General features: G+C 42.7%; 1 protein-coding gene across 2 annotated transcripts in view; it reads right to left on the reverse strand.

Moving 5' to 3' along the window:
- ube2f (ubiquitin-conjugating enzyme E2F (putative)) overlaps window positions 1-13,482 on the reverse strand; it is an 88,409-nt gene extending 74,927 nt beyond the window's left edge. Inside the window, 4 exon segments of one of the 2 annotated variants that reach the window (NM_001173966.1) lie at window positions 1,237-1,302; window positions 2,056-2,085; window positions 6,062-6,198; window positions 13,300-13,482. In NM_001173966.1, coding sequence (NP_001167437.1) covers window positions 1,237-1,302; window positions 2,056-2,085; window positions 6,062-6,179 — 214 coding nt within the window. In that variant the 5' untranslated portion in view covers window positions 6,180-6,198; window positions 13,300-13,482. 2 annotated transcript variants of the gene reach the window in all.
- Between the last annotated feature and the right edge of the window lie 7,910 nt (window positions 13,483-21,392).

A 21,392-nucleotide genomic window follows, 5' to 3' on the forward strand; every position in this document is an offset into this window, starting at 1 on the left:
ACAAAATTGTAAAGGCTCTCTTAAAAAAACAACAACAAAAAAAGTCTGAGAAAAAAAATGCAGCAGATGTTGTGTGGCAAAACATTACAATTGCACTGCATTATACATGCATGTTTCTGTGCTGATCCTCCTGAACCTGGACAGGGCAGGCTAAACGCATGGGGCAGCTGCTAGCCAAGTCTCCTGGCTCCACAGAGGGAGAACAACAGCTATCCTGTCTCCAGTTCCTACTACTCACTCCCCAACTAAATCACACTGCCCTCTGTGACCACCAAACAGGCTGTCTTTGAATACCCCGGAATAACACTGCTTTAATGGTGACAACCAACAGTGCAGTATCAGAGAATCTGCTGATACTGCACTTTATGAAGGCTAAAGGAAGGAACTGAGCTCATTTAGCAAGAGAAGAAATGAGGTGCACATACCTGGAGAAGGGTGGGTGAGTGCGTGATGAAATTCACACAAGCAAGCAGGCACACACACACACAGAGAGAGTTAGGAGAACAAAGTCTCCTAAGGCATGAATAATTCCAGGCTGCTCCAGTAACAGTACGTCTTCAGACTACAGTATACAGGACAGGTATGCACTAGGCAGCGCTCTAAGATAGGACCTGCCTGGGGAATAATGATGGCTGCCTGCCTGCCATCCTGCTGGAGACAGCCTGCATTTAAATACAGGGAACAACCACTTAGACTAGAACAGGACGCGCTGTCACAGACGTGATCCAGGACTCTCAATTAACTTCCTGAGGAGCAGAACTTTTGCCTGGAGAGCAGTTCTCAATAGGGGACTATAGAATACTCAATAATACGTTTGTACTAGTACAGCTTGTCATTGGTGTGAGCTACAAGTCAGATAAGTACAGCACATGATTTTAATTTTTATCAGTGTGATACTCAGCTGGCGTGGAGTTTATGCCCTTTATAAGCACTGCAGTAATTAGAGAAATCGCTGATGTAGTCCCTCTTAGACTTGACCTCCTGACCTCTGACCTCCCTGATCCAGTTTAACTCTCAGAGGTCAACGGTTTGGAGAATACAATTACTTAAGCGCTGCCACTTATTAAAAGCCTACTTCTAAAGGTTGACTGAAGGGATTATAAACAGCTTCCAGACTGTCATCATACCTTACTATCCTAGTAACTAGCTCACTGCACACTTGTGTTAATAACAATTGTTATTTATGTAGGTCTACATACACACAGGTTGGCTATTAGTGAGATGGTGGGGTCTTACCTGGAGAGACAGCCAGCTGAAAGTGATGTAGCTTGTTCTCATCAGGGAAGCTGGCTTTACACGTACCTAAGGTGGGGAGGAGGTGAGAGAGGATAAGGGCATCTCTCAGTTGTTATTAGCCAACATTTACAGTTGAATTGATATTTTCTGGGAAATGTACATAGATTCAAATAGATTAAGATAACTATGTGTACATTATAAATCTAGGTCTACACTATCTGTGTTATCTCTATGCTAATACAGTACCGGTCAAAAGTTTTAGAACACCTACTCATTCAAGGGTTTTTCTTCATTGTAGAATAATAGTGAAGACATCAAAACTATCAAATAACACATGGAATCATGTAGTAACCAGAAGCTGGTTGAGAGAGAACGCCAAGAGTGTGCAAAGATGTCAAGGCAAAGGATGGCTATTTGAAGAATCTCAAATATACTTTCATTTGTTTAACACTTTTTTGGTTACTACATAATTCCATGTGTTATTTCATAGTTTTGATGTCTTCACTATTATTCTACAATGTAGAAAATAGTCAAAATAAAGAAAAACCCTTGAATAGATGTTCTAAAACATTTGACCGGTAGTGTATATATATCAATGGAGTACTGTATTTGGCTATAGAAGTAAGAAGTAACTGGTCTATGATCATCATCCATTTTCCAGTGGCTCTTAATCTCCCCCTGGTGTTCAGACAGGAGCACTACAGCCGAGCCATCCACCGCTGCCTGCAACTGCCTCTTCAGTTACTAATGAGCCATGGGAACATCAAACACATTCACATGAATCTGCAACTTTTTTTATGTTGCACTGCATACACTTACTAGGAAGGTTGGCTTCAAGTTCTGCAACTTCTGCAATATGAGAGAGAGAGAGAGAGAGAGAGAGTCGTCAAACTAAAACTAAGAATCCTGATTGCGTGGGTAGCTAGGAGAGCGCAGTCAGTGGTGTGCACCAAATCCTAAGGGAACAACACATCATATCCCACGCTCCCTTCCCTTCTCTCTCAGCCCTGTGTTTTTGGAATGCTACAAACTTACTAGAGGAGATGCCCAAAACACCCATGGAAAAAAGTTACCTCATCATTCATAGGCTGAATGTGTGACTGAAACAAATATTATGAAATGGTAGCTACACAGTAATTATTGATCTCATAAATCAGGTTGTAAATTAATCAAAATAAAGACAATATGATTGATAAACCTGCAGACGGTTCAGCAAATCATTTGTACCACAGTCAGGTTGTCTATAGTTTCAAGTTTTAATGTCACGTGCACAAGTACAGTGAAATGCCTTTCTTGCAAACTCCGAATGCAAAAATACAGTAATCAATATAGCACTAAACATTAGGAAAAAGAAAAAAAACACAAGCAATAAAAATAAGAACACAAGTAAGTATATACAGGGTCAGTTCCAGTACCATATTTACAATGGGCAGGGACACTGGAGTGATGAGGGAGATGTACAGTACAGGGGTGAGGTGACTAGGCATCAGGATATACTGTATGATAAAGAGTAGCAGCAGTGTATATGATGATTGTATGAAAAGTAGAGTATAAATGTAAACTCAGCAAAAAAAGAAATGTCCTTCTCACTGTCAACTGCATTTATTTTCAGCAAACTTAACGTGTAAATATTTGTATGATCATAACAAGGTTCAACAACTGAGACATAAACTGAACAAGTTCCACAGACGTGACTAACAGAAATGGAATATTGTGTCCCTGAACAAAGGGGGGTTAACGTCAAAAGTAACAGTCAGTATCTGGTGTGGCCACCAGCTGCATTAAGTACTGCAGTGCATCTCCTCCTCATGGACTGCACCAGATTTGCCGGTTCTTGCTGTGAGATGTTACCCCACTCTTCCACCAAGGCACCTGCAAGTTTCTGGACATTTCTTGGAGGAATGGCCCTAGCCCTCCCTCACCCTCCGACCCAACAAGTCCCAAACATGCCCAATGGGATTGAGATCCGGGCTCTTCGCTGGCAATGGCAGAACACTGACATTCCTGTCTTGCAGGAAGTCACACACACAACGACGGTGGGTTTGTGCCCATAGGCGACGTTGTTGCCGGTAATGTCTGGCGAGGACCTGCCTTACAACAGGCCTACAAGCCCTCAGTCCAGCCTCTCTCAGCCTATTGCGGAAAGTCTGAGCACTGAGGGACGGATTGTGCGTTCCTGGTGTAACTCGGGCAGTTGTTGTTGCCATCCTGTACCTGTCCCGCAGGTGTGATGTTCGGAAGTACCGATCCTGTGCAGGTGTTGTTACACGTGGTCTGCCACTGCGAGGACGATCAGCTGTCCATCCTGTCTCCCTGTGGCGCTGTCTTACACGGAACCCAAACCGGCTGCGCGTGTGCACCATCCTGCGCCATCGTGCATAAATGTATTTTGTCCCCCCACACCAAACGCAATCACGACACACAGGTTAAAATATCAAAACAAAACTCTGAACCAATTACATTAATTTGGGGACAAGTCGAAAAGCATTAAACATTTATGGCACTTTAGCTAGTTAGCTATCATTTGCTAGCTAATTTGTCCTATTTGGCTAGCTTGCTGTTGCTAGCTAATTTGTCCTGGGATATAAACATTGAGTTGTTATTTTACCTGAAATGCACAAGGTCCTCTACTCCGCCAATTCATCCACACATAAAACGGTCAACCGAATCGTTTCTAATCATCTCTCTTCCTTCCAGGCCTTTTCTTCTCTTGACTTTATATTGCGATTGGCAACTTTCATAAATTAGGTGCATTACTGCCACTGACCTCGTTCGTCTTTCAGTCACACACGTGGGTATAACCAATGAGGAGATGGCAAGTGGGCAGCTGCTTCTATAAACCAATGAGGAGATGGGAGAGGCAGGACTTGCAGCGCGATCTGCGTCAGAAATAGAACTGATTTCTATTTTAGCCCTTGGCAACGCAGACACTCGTTGGCGAGCGGTGTGGGTGCAATAATTGAAAACAGATTTCTACATTTATTTTGCAACGCGAGCGGTGTGGTCAGCCTATTAGGCGTGTCACAGTTCAGACATTGCAATTTCTTGCCCTGGCCACATCTGCAGTCCTCATGCCTCCTTGCAGCATGCCTACGGCACATTCACGCAGATGAGCAGGGACCCTAAGCATTTTTCTTTTGGTGTTTTTCTGAGTCGGTAGAAAGGCCTCTTCAGTGTCCTAAGTTTTCATAACTGTGACCTTAATTGCCTATCGTCTGTAAGCTGTTAGTGTCTTAACAACCGTTCCACAGGTGCATGTTCATTAATTGTTTATGGCTCATTGAACAAGTATGGGAAACAGTGTTTAAACCCTTTACAATGAAGATCTGTGAAGTTATTTGGATTTTTATGAATTATCTTTGAAAGACAGGGTCCTGAAAAAGGGCTGTTTCTTTTTTTGCTGAGTTCATGTGTATATTATATGTGTGTGAGAAAATGATGGAGTAAGTGCTTGTATGTGTGTTGGAGTGTCAGTGTGTGTGTAGGGCCCTGAGAATGTGCATAGAGACAGTGCAAAAAAGTAAATAAATACAAGGGTCAGCTCAGATGACTGTACAGTAAGTGTAACCTCACTAGGGAGTCCTGTGGGGAGAGAAGGGGTTACTCTTTTGTGTTCCCCTTTCCTTACTATCTCCATCAGTGCTGATGTGAGGAGTAACTTATCTTGCTCTAGGTACAGCTTAGGAGCTTCGATACAGTGCTGTGCAAGCAATATTAAAACAATAAATCATGACACAATCGTGAATAGACAGTCTGTACTGCATATGTATTATCAATGGGTACTGGGCTATTTCAACCAATACAATGCATTGGACTTGTGCAGTTTCAGCTCCACACCGTTACAGCAAGAAAAGCATGTTCCCTCCCTCAGATCTCAGAGGGAGTATCGGACTGTGTACTTTGTGGCAAACTGCCTTCAGTGGATGTTAGGGTGAATGATTAAAAGAGGATAAACTTGGGACATTATGCCCCAGTGGTAGGATACAAAACAGTAATAGCTACGGACAAGGACAGAGGGAGGTGGAGAAAGAGGAGGGAGGACACGTGAATCTGTCAGGGAGTCTAGAGGAGCTGATGACGACGCTACATCCGGACAGTGTTCCTGTTCTGCTAACGTTCAAAGCCCACCTCCTCAATCACTAGACAGATAGGCACAACCAGAGATGTTTGACTCTAGCTAGCTATTCAGGAAACTCTAAAGAGGAAGTGGTAAAATGTGACCTGGCACGGTATCGGCTCTGCACTGTGTAGGCTAAGAGCATCAAAAACATAAACAGACAACTCAAATGACAGACATAATTTAACAACTTTTTCTGCCCTTGAGGGGGAATTTGTCTTGACCTGACCAACACAGGAAATTAACAAAAAGAATAAAAGCCATTAATGTAACTCAAAGAAAAAAAACAATACTTGGAGGAATCATGGAGAAGAGACTGAGGAATGAACATCCAAAGTGATTGTGAACAGAAAGACATCCATTCTCTTTCTCTGACCTTGAATTTGAATGGATTTTTAAAGAAAGCAGAACTACAGAGCTTGAAACAGAACATGGAGTGTGGAGGAATAAAATTAGAGGAGATTGGTCTAGGACAGACGATTAAGGGAACGGGATGGTGAGACTATACAGAAGAGTGAGCAACAGGAATATAGGGATCAAAATGTAAAGAAATAAAGACAGTATGAAAAGAGAGAAAGAGAGATGGACAGATTGAAATTCTTTGAAATTCATGAGAAGAGCATTAGGTTCACCCAGATGCTAGTAGTGTGAAAAGACTAACTGGGGGAGACGGATAGATTCATTTAGAGAAGGTCATGTGTGTAGTACCTTTGATGAGCAGCCGGTCCCTGATAGAGACCCTGTGAGAGGAGTCGGAGGGGCCCCCAGGGGCCCTGCCAGTCTTCACCCCCTCGTCCCTCTTCAGCTTACTGGCCAACGTCAGCATGGCTACCCTACGCTCTCTCCTGAAAACACACAATAACAGCAGTGGATCAGTGTGTGACATGATGCATAAGAGACAGGGATGTAGTGATATTACAATAAAACATGACCAATTCAGAATAGTAGTAGACTATAGACCATGATATACACACACACACAACATGAAAGGAGAAATAAAAGAACGAAATAAGCACTCAAATTCCTGAATACACTTCCCTTTACTTGATGTTCACATTACATGAAGTCTTGCCAGAGCGTGTACAGGTGCTAACTGCTACCCACAAAGCCCTTTGTCCACCAGCGTGTGGCTGGATGTGTTAGTTGTGGCTTCTTGTCCCCTGCAGGCCCAGTGGAATTGGGACACTTAGCACACCTGGGACTCAAAAGTCACTGCACTCCCAAAAGACACTGCAGCAACTATTTTGCTGAGAACAGCAGTGGCTGCTCAATCACATAACCTGATGACTTATTCATGCAACTTTCACTGTCGATAGGAACTACATGTGGTGTGAAACATGTTTGATAGATTGGCACACCTAATGGAATTAATCACCCAGAACCCAAGTCAGCTACTTGATGTTAACACTGTCATGCAGGACCACAAAATCAGTGGTATGCAGTTATAACAAGACTTATTTGTGGAGCTACCTTCCTTTGTAGTTTCTTCAGTGCAGTTACATAGCCTACATAAATAGAGTTTTAGACAGTTTAATAGTGATTAGTCATTTAAGTCAGAGTTAATTCAAGCATTACTCTAAAAGACAAAGCCCATATCTGATAGCTCCTCTGTGTGTTTTAATGGGCTGAACTTCCTTAGGCTACATTCTACCACCACAGGGAAGAGACCAACCAACCAGCACTTGACCTTCGGCCAACAGAAACACTATTGTCCAAAAGAACAACTCTAGCTAGCCTCTTACACCTTGCATTCCCTTTAGGTGTGCAGTTGGCTATAGGCTAGGTGTAAGCAATGTCCCAGTGGCTTGGGCAGGAGGCAGGCTAGGGTAAAGGCATAGAGGTTAGGTGTTGTTTTCAAACAAAGTCCCAACAGTAACCATTTCCCAAGTCAGTCCTTATGGACCCAGATTAGTCCTAGCCTAATTCATGTTTGTCCCAGACATACCACAAAACGACATAACTGCTTAAAAACATTAAGGGGAGAGGTAGTATTAACTTCCCAGCTGTTCCCGCCTTTGATCACAATGAGTAGACTAATCCCAGCCAGTCTAATTAAGAGGGAATAATAAAGTAGTTTACACTGATTAGGTGTTCTATTTCCAATTAGACTGACATTGAGAGAGATGGTACACAGGGCTGCAGGCACTCTTTAAGGGGTACGGAGACGATTGATTTGGAGCGTATCGCAGTGTTGCAATGTCATTTTTCGTCACAAAAAGGGCAGCTTCATGTACTACTCTCCGCCATTCAACATACAGAACTCCTGTGCATATGAAAATTGCCATGCGCTGTATCATTCCATTTAGAAGTGATTCATACATGATTCTAGGCTACTTTCAAATGTAAAAACAGCTGTAGCACTCTACTTTTTCTTCTATGTGACAAAAAAATGACATTCTATTTTTAGCTGATATGGGAGCGAATACATTGAAGCAGCATAACAAATTGGATAATGTTATAGGTCACGCGGGAGTCGTTCCACCTCCAAAAGCACAAGAAAGAGCAGACACCATCTAAGATTGTTTCTGTAGTTAGAAACAAATAACATTTGCATTCCTGAAACATTATTTTGTTGAAATATAATTTGATCCAAGAAATTAAACTAATTGATTGAACTGAAATTGGCCATTTTAATTTATAGGACTCACATAATCATCAATATATAGTACCTAACATCCGATTTGGACCATTGGTCTAATTCTTCCCAACAATGAGGATTCTAATAAAATGATCAAAAGCCGCCAACGGACCCCACACCAATCCCACCCCAACAACCAGTATACAGTATCAGTTATGTCTCCATGTCATCCTTCGTAATGTAATGCATGTGAAGCTGGTGATGGGTTTTTTTCCGTTTGGAGAAATTAGCCATTGAAGTCGATTGTATTATTTAACGCAAGTGTGTGTTAAAGTACCATGTTTTTTTGTGTCCGGGACTTAATTTGTGTCTGGGAAATGGCACCTCACTGTGTGGTTGATTCCCTTAAAAAAAAAAGGTCTAGATTAGTTAGACCATTCTTGACAAACAAAACCATTAGGCTACAGCCGATCTAATGGTTTCAATATTATGGCCTCTAATGGTTTTCAATGGTAAAAGTCCCAAACAGGCCATGTATAGTGTTTTGCAATGGTATTGGGTTGGGTTTAAAGGGATACTTCAGGATTTTAGCAATGAGTCCCATCATCTACCTCCCCAGAGTCAGATGAACCCATGGATAGCATTTTTATGTCCAGTATGAAGGAAGTTAGTGGTAGTTCGGTGAGCCAATGCTAACTAGCATTAGCGCAATGAATGGAAGTCTATCTGCTAGCATTTTCTAATAATTGAAAAACAAATTACTGCCATGCAATGATTTATAAATGTATTATTTTATCAGGAATGTCAACATATTAGTCACTAGCTTAGTTATCCATCAAAGTTGTAAATTATCCAGTGGCTATTTTATGAATTGTTCAGCAGTCTTATGGCTTGGGGGTAGAAGCTATTGAGGAGCCTTTTGGTCCTAGACTTGGCACTCCGGTACCGCTTGGGTGTGGTAGCAGAGAAAACAGTCTATAACTTGGGTGACTGGAGTCTGACAATTTTATGGGCTTTCCACTGACACCGGCTATTGTATAGGTCCTGAATTGCAAGAAGCTTGGCCCCAGTGATGTACTGGGCCGTTCGCACTACCCTCTGTAGCGCCTTACGGTCAGATACCGAGCAGTTGCCATACCAGGCGGTAATGCAACCGGTCAGGATGCTCTCGATGGTGCAGCTGTAGAACCTTTTGGAGGATCTGTGGACACATGCCAAATCTTTTCAGTCTCCTGAGGGGAAAAAGGTTTTGTCGTGCCCTCTTTACGACTGTCTTGGTATGTTTGGACCATGATAGTTCGTTGGTGATGTGAACACCAAGGAACTTGAAAGTCTCGACCCGCTCCACTACAGCCCCGTCGATGTTAATGGGGGGCCTGTTCAGCCCGCCTTTCCTGTAGTCCACGATCAGCTACGTAGTCTTTCTCACATTGAGGGAGAGTTGTTGTCCTGGCACCACACTGCCAGTTCTCTGACCTCTCTATAAAAGTCATCTCATCGTTGTCGGTGATCAGGCCTACCACTGTTGTGTCAACAGCAAACTTAATGATGGTGTTGGAGTCGTGTTAAGGCCATGCAGTCGTGGGTGAACAGGGAATACAGGAGAGGACTAAGTACACATCCCTGAGGGGCCCCAGCGTTAAGGATCAGCGTGGCGGATGTGTTGTTGCCTACTCTTACCACCTGGGAGCGGCCGGTCAGGAAGTCCAGGATCCAGTTGCAGAGGGAGGTGTTCAGTCCCAGGGTCCTTAGCTTAGTGATGAGCTTCGTGGGCACTATGGCGTTGAACGCTGAGCTGTAGTCAATAAACAGCATTCTCACATAGGTGTTCCTTTTGTCCAGGTAGGAAAGGGCAGTGTGGAGTGCGACTGAGATGGCGTCATCTGTGGATCTGTTGGGGCGGTATGCGAATTGGAGTAGGTCTAGGGTGTCCGGGAGGATGCTGTTGAAGTGAGCCATGACCAGCCTTTCAAAGCACTTCATGGCTATCGATGTGAGTGCCACGGGCGGTAGTGATTTAGGCAGGTTACCTTCGCTTCCTTGGGCACAAGGACTATGGTGGTCTGCTTGAAAAATATTGGTATTACAGACTCGGTAAGGGAGAGGTCGAAAAGGTCAGTGAAGACACCTGACAGTTGGTCCGCGCATGCTTGAGTACATGTCCTGGTAATCCGTCTGGCCCAGCGGCTTTGTGAATGTTGACCTGTTTAAAGGTTTTGTTCACATCGGCTACCGAGAGTGATATCACACAGTCATCATGAGTAAAAGCTATTGTTTTTTTTACACAAAGTTGCAAAGAAAATATTGTGATCCATTTAATAAACACAGGAAACCACTTTCACACTGATTTATGGTAAATGATGCAAGCGACTGCAATGGCTCATTTCTCTAAACGGGAGGGGGGGGGAATATTTTTTTTTTTTAAATTAAATTAAAAAAAAATAATTAAAAAATCACCAGACTCACCAGGAATACGCTTCAAAGGATTTAAAAGCAATACTTCAAGCTGCAGCTCCATACTACTTGTCAGATTGTAAGAGAAATTATACTGTAGTGGTTGTTGGGGTGGGCTTGGCATGGCGTGTGAGGGGGACCATGGGTGGCTTTGGACCATTTTATTGGATACCACACGTTTTACTCAATGGCAGGAAGAAGTTTGGTCCATATTTGATGTTGAGTACTACATTTGTTGAATATTACGTGAATCGTATAATTTAAAAGGGCTAAAAGTTGTCCACTGCTCCAAAAATCCGACTCCGCCCACAAGCGTAGATCAATTGAGTGAAGCTTGTATGGGCCTTTGGACTCTTGACTTTAATCAGCTTGTTCACTGTGTTCTCAGTAGTCAGCTTAGTCTCACAATGAGCAGATGGTTGGCATCATGCTGGTTTAAATCTCAGTCAACACACCTGGATGCACTGTTATCTAGGGCCATTGATGATGCTTGGCAGCAGAAGACAAACGGTCGGGAGGGGTTGCAGCACAGAGGCACAACAATACAGCGGCTCAGGCCGACCAGCTTGTCATTATTTGATGAGTCATTCGCCCGCTTTGAGACTGGCCATCCCGATAGGGTTATTCTCTTAGTTCAGCTCTGAGTGGCTGTCATAGTTGGCTAGTGGCTAGGACTGCTACCCAGAATAATTAAAATAGTTCAGCTTGATTTGAGGAATCACTGACTGACTAGCCTACTCAGTTTCAAACAAAGGAATGTGTCTGAATCGGCATGCATTCATGCTGCACTAAGAACTGCAGTCAAGCCTGTTCCTGAACAAGTTCAAGGCAGTTTATACCAGACTATGATGAAGTTGTTTCAATCCATCAAATCATTCTTGTTCTGAATGTAAAAGGAACAACAACCACCAGGCCTGGGATGTCTGCACCTGAACCAGAATATCAACCCCAAAATCTTAAAATGAATAGGCCCTGCTGCTCTAGGCTGCCTGTGCCTATGTGGAGTGAGCGCTTGTTTAGAGGAGTGACAGAGGTCTAGGTATCAGATATCAGTGTGTCCATGAAATGTGCCCAGTATGACCCCCACCTGCTTCAGCTGTCACTGCCTGCCTGCCAGCACTACAGGGAAGGCTCACGTACTGTAGCTTTGTCCCCCAACAAGGGATTCTGTTGTAGGGATATTGGGCATGTAAAAACAGCTTGGTGGAGCCGTCTGAGCGGTTGGCTATAGATTCCCTTACCTGCTAGTGACTTAATGCTGATTGACAAAATTTCTGACTCACTACAGGTTGTCCGGCAAGAACAAGGCAGATGTTCCATATCCAGAGTTTTATTCTCACCACCACACAGTTGTACACACATACAACAAAGAAGTAATCGTGTGGTTCTATAAAAGGAAAGAAAAAACAAAACCACATTAATGAAAGCTAATACAACTGGATCTATACATAGCCAACCATCTGTATCGGCCCAATGTCCCAACAGAATCTCTCGTTGCGGCACAAAGCTAGCTCACAAAGTGCAGTCTGCACAGGGCCTACATTTAGGACTAACTTAAAAGCCACTTGTCCTAGCTATGTTTACAGACAGTAATTCCACTGTATGTTCACAATAGATTGGTTGTTAATTTCCCATAGCACAGCTGACAGTTTCTTTCTTTCTGAATTTCATTGCATTGTACTTACTTTCCGGTTGGTCCTTTTGCAGGTAGGAATGTGAGATAATATATCAACAGGAAAGTAGAATAAAAAAAAAACATTTCAAAGCACTGGCAGTGCTTTCAGATTTCTATCACCTGAAGCATGGGCAAAATAAGAAAATACATGCACGCCACGCAAGGATACTTGCCAAGCTCGTGCACACGTTTAAATGGTTCTGTACATGCTTCAGGTGATAGAAATCTGAAAGCACTACCAGCGCCTTGAAAAGTTTATTGAATTATACTTTCCTGTGGAAACCACACAGACAACAGGTAAAGTAAGTTAAAATATCATTGTATTCAACATTCTGGCTTGTAGAGATCGTGCAAGTCAAATGAGTGCTAGGAACAGGGAAAAGTTATGTCAGAAGTTGAATCCAATAAAATTCAACTTTGGGTCTCCAGGATACCAGTTTCTCAGCTAAATGAAAGCAGGGCAGAGCTGCACTGCACCAACGCAGGCAGTCAACAAGCTAAGACCCCCATATAGTTATGTGATGCCAGGATTATGCTGCTTTTGACAAATAAACAATAAGTGAAACTCAGTTAGGACGTAGTTAGGGTGTGGCAAGCAAGGAAGGGGAGACTTGCACAGATAGCTAAAGCATTCCTAGTTACACAGCAAGAAAACACTGATAAAATAAAGTTAGCTAAGACTAGGTGTGACAGTGTAGTAAACATATTTAGCTAACGTTAACTAGCTAACTTTACACAATGTTTCCTGTGTTGTGTAGTAGCTAACATTAGCTACTGTAGTGCTAAAAAAGCAATGACATAGAGCTAGTTAACATATAAAAGCTAACTAGGTAGCTAGACAAGTGAATATTTAGGAAGCTACTTATTTAATCACTCCAGCAATCTAGTTAGCTATGGGTTTAGTTTAGCTAGCTAACTTTAGTAAACTACATAACAGCAACATAGCATAGTAGTTAAGATGTTAACGTTAGCCGCTAGAAACCTATGTAGGTAGCAAGAAACGTAGCTACCAACTGGCTAGCCAACGTTAGCAATCGAAATATGCACCAACTTTCAGTTGTTACAATGTTAGACTGGGATGACAACTGGAGCAATTCATAAAAACACACCTAAGGGTGATAGCTATGGTTCTACCAGAGACATCTAGCTATATAGTTATTGTTTTTATCGAATGAAATGTCACTTGGCTTGCTAGCAAGCTAGGTGAACATGTTAGCTAATGTCTGCCCCGTTGTTTACCTGCTGTCTCAGAGAAACGCTTCCTCTACACCATAATCAACGACACTCGGAATTAAGCCTCTTGCTGCACCTGCAGCGACAGATTAAAACAAAATTTCCGTCGCCAAACAACCTCTCAAATATATAATGAGAAATGTTAATACTGAAATGTAAAAAAGCTGACAATCAGCTGTAACAACTCTGCTGCCGGTGTCATTAACGGAAGTGCAGAGATTGTTCCGTTAGTTATTGTTGTCCGGCCAAATATCTAATGAAAACATTGTTCCGCTAGACAAAGAAAATGAAATAGGCAACACAGTTGGGCAAAATATGTAACACATCATTATTATGTTATGTAGACAACCCAATATTTTATTGTTTTTTAAATGGTAAGATGATTAATTGTTGGAAAAATATGCCACCATGTTCATCATGGCTTTATCTCACAATATGTTGTGTCATTTTCAGCACAGGATACATTTCAGTTGTTGTCTGTTTTACAGTTCCAGCTTGCAGTCACAGTCGACAACTGAATGCATAAAACAGAACTGGAAAAGTCATTCACATAAAATACATGAAATCGCCCTAAGAATTGTTTTGTAAATTATGGTTTCTAGTTACATACCATGTTAAGATTCAGATTCAGATCAACTTTATTATCCCACCAGGGGGAAATTCATTTGGTCATGTGCTTAAAGAGAAGGTACACTAAACATGAAAACACAGAAACTACACAATATAATTCATTCAAAGTGCCATAGCTAAACATTTAAAGTGAAAGTGCAATATACTGTGTACTCGAGGGACCAACAGACTATCATCTATTACACAGCCTAATGGCAGTTGGAATAAAATAGTCCCTATATCTATCCGTTTTAATTTACTTTGAAGAAGTCTCTTTCCCCTTGTCCGGCTGCTGTTGTGACTGAATTTTGAATGAAGAGGATGAGTACTGTCCTGTAAAATGCTTTCAAGTTTTAGGAGGATGAGTTTTGTGTACAGGTTGGTAGCTGATTCTTGATCTATACCAATTATCCTTCCCACTGTCTTAATCAAGCGCTGAAGCTTGACTTGGTCTTGCACTCGCATGTTTAAAAACATGCATATCAGACCAAAGGACAGCACACTCTGTTTTATTTAACCTTTATTTAGCTAGGCAAGTCAGTTAAGAACAAATTCTTATTTACAATGACGGCCTACCAAAAGGCAAAATGCCTCCTACAGGGATGGGGGCTGGGATTAAAATGTTATAAAAATATAGGACAAAACACACTTCACGACAACAGAGACACCACAACACTACATAAAGAGAAGACTAAGACAACAACATAGGATGGCAGCAACACATGAAAACACAGCATGGTAGCAACACAACATGACAACAACATGGTAGCTAGACAACATGGTAGCAACACAACATGACAACAACATGGTAGCAAGACAACATGGCAGCAGCACAACATGGTAGCAGCACAAAACATGGTACAAACATGATTGGTTACAGACAATACAATACATCACGCGAGGCGGCCACAACTGTCAGTAAGAGTGTCCATGATTGAGTCTTTGAATGAAGAGATGGAGATAAAACAGTCCAGTTTGAGTGTTTTTTGCAGCTCGTTCCAGTCGCTAGCTGCAGCGAACTGAAAAGAGAAGTGACCCAGGGAAGTGGGTCCTTGGGGGACCTTTAACAGAATGTGACTGGCAGAACGGGTGTTGTATGTGGAGGATGAGGGCTGCAGTCGGTATCTCAGATAGGGGGTTGTGAGGCCTAAGACGGTTTTATAACCCTGCAGGACAGATTTATAGAACATTTGTAAGACATGGCAGTCGACTTTATAATGGTTCAGTATGCGTTAAAAAAAAAAACATTTTCTGTTGCAATTTCTTCATCTTTGCAAAGGCACAGTCATTTAATTTCAGTTTATTGTCTATTTCAATTCCAAGATACTTATATGTGGTCACTCTATCGACTGAATCCCCATTGATCTTCGTAGGGGGTAGTGGAGTTTTGTTTCATCTGAAATCAATTTCCTTCTCTTTTGTTTTCTTAACGTTTATTTCAAGAAAGACACATTTTGCAGTTTTTCTGTCAAAACATTGAACAGAGGCTTGGTCTGGGTGAAGGAAACCCACAACAGCGGTGTCATCTGCATATTAAAAAAACCCTTTGGTGCCTTATTGCTATTATAAACTGGTTACCAACGTAATTAGAACAGTAAAAATAAATGTTTTCTCATACCCATGGTATACGGTCTGATTTACAATGGCTTTCAGACAATCTGCATTCAGAGCTCGAACCATCCAGTTTATAAATGTTCTGATAAACTGGGTGGTTCAAGCCCTGAATGCTGATTGGCTGACAGCCATTGTATATCAGACCGTATACCACAGGGATGACAAAACATTTATTTGTACTGCTCTAATTACATTACATTACATTTACATTTAAGTCATTTAGCAGACGCTCTTATCCAGAGCGACTTACAAATTGGTGCATTCACCTTATGATATCCAGTGGAACAACCACTTTACAATAGTGCATCTAAATCTTTTAAGGGGGGGGGGGGGGGTTAGAAGGATTACTTTATCCTATCCTAGGTATTCTTTAAAGAGGTGGGGTTTCAGGTGTCTCCGGAAGGTGGTGATTGACTCCGCTGTCCTGGCGTCGTGAGGGAGCTTGTTCCACCATTGGGGTGCCAGAGCAGCGAACAGTTTTGACTGGGCTGAGCGGGAACTGTGCTTCCTCAGAGGTAGGGGGGCCAGCAGGCCAGAGGTGGATGAACGCAGTGCCCTTGTTTGGGTGTAGGGCCTGATCAGAGCCTGAAGGTATGGAGGTGCCGTTCCCTTCACAGCTCCGTAGGCAATCACCATGGTCTTGTAGCGGATGCGAGCTTCAACTGGAAGCCAGTGGAGAGAGCGGAGGAGCGGGGTGACGTGAGAGAACTTGGGAAGGTTGAACACCAGACGGGCTACGGCGTTCTGGATGAGTTGTAGGGGTTTAATGGCACAGGCAGGGAGCCCAGCCAACAGCGAGTTGCAGTAATCCAGACGGGAGATGACAAGTGCCTGGATTAGGACCTGCATTGGTAATTACATTGGTAACCAGTTCATAATAGCAATAAGGCACCAAAGGGTTTGTGATATATGGTAAATCAACCAAGGCTAAGTGTATGGACCGATGTTGGAGATGAGAAGCATGTACAGGGAGTGAACATTTAATGGAAAACGGACATCAAACAAAACAAGAACGGCGTCTGGATGGGGGAACAAAACGACAATACGACAATAATGCTGACACGGGAAACAAAACTAAGGAACAGACAGATATAGAGGGGGCAATCAACAACGTGAAGAAGTGCAGGTCCAATGAGCGCTGATGCGAGTAATGATGGTGACAGGTGTGCGTAGTGATCGGCAGCCTGACGCCCTCGAGCGCTAAGGAGGGGGAGCGGATGCAGGTGTGACACTAAGGGCTGTTTCCAGGCACTCCGCGTTGCGTCATGCGTAAGAACAGCCCTTAGCTGTGGTAAATTGGCCATATGTTCAGTGACAGCTGGAACATCTTCTGGAACAGTTAAGCGAGATGGTCTGCGCATGCCTGAAGTGCCTTGCTGCTGACGCCGTTGGTAGCATATGATTATCTTTGGTTGACACGTTGAAAGTATTGCTTGACGTCATTCACGGAGATCTGTATATCAACAGCTGATATGCTGTCTATACTGTCCAAGGCCACTTTCTGCTGCGATGTAAAATCACAGGTCAAACCTAAAGTCGTGGCAAAAAGTTTTGAGAATGACACAAATATTAATTTTCAAAGTCTGATGCCTCAGTTTGTATGATGGCAATTTCCATATACTCCAGAATGTTATTGTAAGGGCTGTCTTCGTCGTCAGACGAAACAGAGAATTCATCGTCTGAGAAAGTGGACCAATACGCAGCGGAGTTAGTGTTCATCATTGAAGTTTAATTTACTAAAGAACACTACACAAAACAAAACAAGAAAACCGACAGCCAAACAGTCCTGTCAGGTGCAAACACTAAACAGAAACAATTACCCACAAAACCCCAACGGAAAAACAGGCACTTATGTGTGACTCCCAATCAGCAACAACACTCTACAGCTGTGCCTGATTGGAAGCCACACGGCCAAAATCAACGAAACAAACCAACATAGAAAAATGCACATAGAACGCCCACCCAATGTAACACCCTGGCCTAACCAAAATAACGAACAAAAACCCCTCTCTATGGCCAGGGCGTTACAGTTATGAAGAGTGATCAGATGAATTGCAATTAATTGCAAAGTCCCTCTTTGTCATGCAAATGAACTGAATCCCCCCAAAACATTTCCACTGCATTTCAGCCCTGCCACAAAAGGACCAGCTGATATCATGTCAGTGATTCTTTCGTTAACACAGGTGTGTGTTGACGAGGACAAGGCTGGAGATCACTCTGTAATGCTGATTGAGATCCAATAACAGACTGGAAGCTTCAAAAGGAGGGTGGTACTTGGAATCATTGTTCTTCCTCTGTCAATCATTGCTTTGCACAAAAAGGGCTTCACAGGCAAGGATATTGCTTCCAGTAAGATTGCACCTAAATCAACCATTTATTAGGTCATCAAGAACTTCAAGGAGAGCGGTTCAATTGTTGTGAAGAAGGCTTCAGGGCGCCCAAGAAAGTCCAGCAAACGCCAGGACCGTCTCCTAAAGTTGATTCAGCTGCGGGATCGGGGCACCACCAGTACAGAGCTTGCTCAGGAATGGCAGCAGGCAGGTGTGAGTGCATCTGCACGCACAGTGAGGCGAAGACTTTTTGAGGATGGCCTGGTGTCAAGAAGGGCAGCAAAGAAGCCACTTCTCTCCAGGAAAAACATCAGGGACAGACTGATTTTCTGTAAAAGGTACAAGGATTGGACTGCTGAGGACTGGGGTAAAGTCATTTTGTCTGATGAATCCCCTTTCCGATTGTTTGGGGCATCCGAAGGTGAGCGCTACCATCAGTCCTGTGTCATGCCAACAGTAAAGCATCCTGAGACCATTCATGTGTGGGGTTGCTTCTCAGCCAAGGGAGTGGGCTCACTCACAATTTTGCCTAAGAACACAGCCATGAATAAAGAATGGTACCAACACATCCTCCGAGAGCAACTTCTCCCAACCATCCAGGAACAGTTTGGTGACGAACAATGCCTTTTCCAGCATGATGGAGCACCTTGCCATAAGGCAAACGTGATAACTAAGTGGCTCAGGGAACAAAACATCGATATTTTGGGTCCATGGCCAGGAAACTCCCCAGACCTTAATCCCATTGAGAACTTGTGGTCAACCCTCAAGAGGTGGGTGGACAAACAAAAACTCACAAATTCTGACAAACTCCAAGCATTGATTATGCAAGAATGGGCTGCCATCAGTCAGGATGTGGCCCAGAAGTTAATTGACAGCATGCCAGGGCAGATTGCAGAGGTCTTGAAAAAGAAGGGTTAACACTGCAAATATTGACTCTTTGCATCAACTTCATGTAATTGTCAATAAAAGCCTTTGCCACTTATGAAATGCTTGTAATTATACTTCAGTGTTCCATAGTAACATCTGACAAAAATATTTAAAGACACTGAAGCAGCAAACTTTGTGAAAATTAATATTTGTGTCATTCTCAAAACTTATGGCCACGACTGTACAATAGAAACTTTTCAAACGATTTGCAAAAGCAAGGTCATTTTCGACGGTCACACAATGTGTCTTTGGTTTGTAGCCTGTGAAGGTATGTAGCACTTACATTTACATTTTGGTCATTTAGCAGACGCTCTTATCCAGAGCGACTTACAGTAGTGAATACATACATTTCATACATTTAATTTCATGCATTTTTTTGTTTTGTTTTGTACTGGCACCCCGTGGAAATCTAACCCACAACCCTGGCGTTGCACACACCATGCTGGCGTTGCAAACACCATGCTCTACCAACTGAGCCACAGGGAAGGCTACCAGGCTTTCGAAATGTCTTTGTCCTTGAAAAGGTTTTCTAATTTGATTTTGCTTTGATTTGCCTCTAAATAGTTTTAATTTCCTCTTTACTGCCACCTGATTTAAACAAAAATAATTCTGGTTGAGCTCTTTTAATTCCTAAATTACCCACAGTTTAATATTGGGGAAGATGTTGACTTTCTTTTTGAATAATGAGATCCTCACAGAAACGGATGTACTCAGAGACGGTATCCGCTGCCTCTTCCAGGTAATCGGCGCTGTCCGCCAGGACTGCCCAGTGAGTGGACTCGAAAGTCAAAAGAGATAATTTTACTTTTTTTGTTAGAAAATGTAAATACTTTTGTGGGAAAAAACCTTGCTTCTCCCCACCCATTCACAAGAACTTGCAGCCTCAGCTAACTTCTACACACTGGAAATTACCCAAACCTGACAATGCTACATAAGCCTACTATATTCACACACACTGACACAAGACTTGCAGTGTTTGGGTTTCTGTACCAATTAGCCTATGTCAGTTCTGATGCCCAAGCAACAGTGCCCTCTTGCTCTGACTGTCAAGGCCCGCATTTGGTGTCTCATGAATGGTGCTTCACTGTCTGTTAGTGCCAAGTGATACCTTTTTTGTTTTACCCAAGTGTTACAGGCAGCAGAGCTAAATAAAAACTCAGAGATTATGAGCATGAGAGAATAGGAGAATAGCATGAGAGAATAGGAGCAATCCACGATCCAGATAAAGCCCCCCAAAAAAAAGTTCCGCGAGCCAGCACTGCTTTTCTATGTTGTGACACCATGGTCTTCGGCTACCCACCCTTTCCAAAGGGATAATTTCTTCAGCAAGGCTGCCACCCTTAGTTTACATTTTGGGAATGCTGATAAGGGCCTCAGGGCAGTAGCTGAAACAATGTATTTCTTATCTCTAAAATCCCAATTTTTTCCATATCTGGCATGTGTACATTTAATTAAGCATCTATGAGGTTTTCAGCAGTATTCAGGCATTTCAGTCATTGCTGAAGTGAGGAACTCATACTTTGCAATTCAATCTATTTTCTTAAATGGGTCAAATTTTCACCAACATTGAATGAGATGTCAATGCTTTCCCCTCTATGTCATCATCAGTTCCATGATAGAGCTACTAGCCAATTGGCCCTCTCACAAAGAAAATACGACTTGGTGCAATGAGGGTCTGCGCTCTCTCTCAAACAACATGTGTTCACGACAAGTCAGTGTCTGATTAATGGCCATCCACTTCCATGATATACAGCCACAGAGCAGGCTAGGGGTCAGATTTATTATACATCTTTTGTTTTTATGTGTCAGCATTATTCTGTAGACTCTGAGGACCCAATGACAATAAATATCCCAGAACTGAGGGTGTATCTATACATTCTTTACTCCTGTGGTCTGGTCCTGGTCTGGACTCATTCTGATCACCTGGTGTGACTGTGGCTCCAGAAGTGATGTGGGACTTTTGTCCCAGCTTGGCCCCTTATTCAGAGAAAGTATGGATGCGAAACAACCCGCTGTTCCCTGCCCTATATCACACACAAACACACAAGCACGCGCACACACACTTTCCATGCTTTGAGTGGGTGGACATCCGGCACAGCACACTACTTATTTTGGTCCAGGAGTGGAACCCACTCTCTATTGAATGTTCTGGTTGGCTATATTTTACCAAACATTGTGATGGACTCAAGGCATATTTTCCTAAGGCAATGTTATTTACTGTTTCTTCTGTGAATGTTTCTACAGATGGAGGTAATTATGTCCCCCGCTATGCCCATACAGGTAGGACAAGCTCCTGTGAAATCCTCTCTCTCTCTACATCTTACCACAGAGATACACACATGCAGGCTTATGCAGGCAGAGATCTTCATTCATCACTATTTATATTGGTGATAATACAGAGCTGTGAGAGACTTTCCATGATATTGTATCATAAAAAAATATCTCAAAGGGAAAGAAAAATACAACAGATGATATGAGCATATAACAATGGACAACTCAATGCTTGAATAAAGAAAAAAAAGGAACCAAGGCTGAGCCATTGAAAAGAGGAGACTGACATTTAAATCAAATATATCCAATGAGGGATTCTTTTTATTGCCTTTCGGGTCTGAGGCAATT

The sequence above is a fragment of the Salmo salar genome, chromosome 25 (genome assembly GCF_965601325.2).
Source record: "Salmo salar chromosome 25, fSalSal1, whole genome shotgun sequence".
Taxonomy (NCBI): Eukaryota; Metazoa; Chordata; class Actinopteri; order Salmoniformes; family Salmonidae; genus Salmo; species Salmo salar.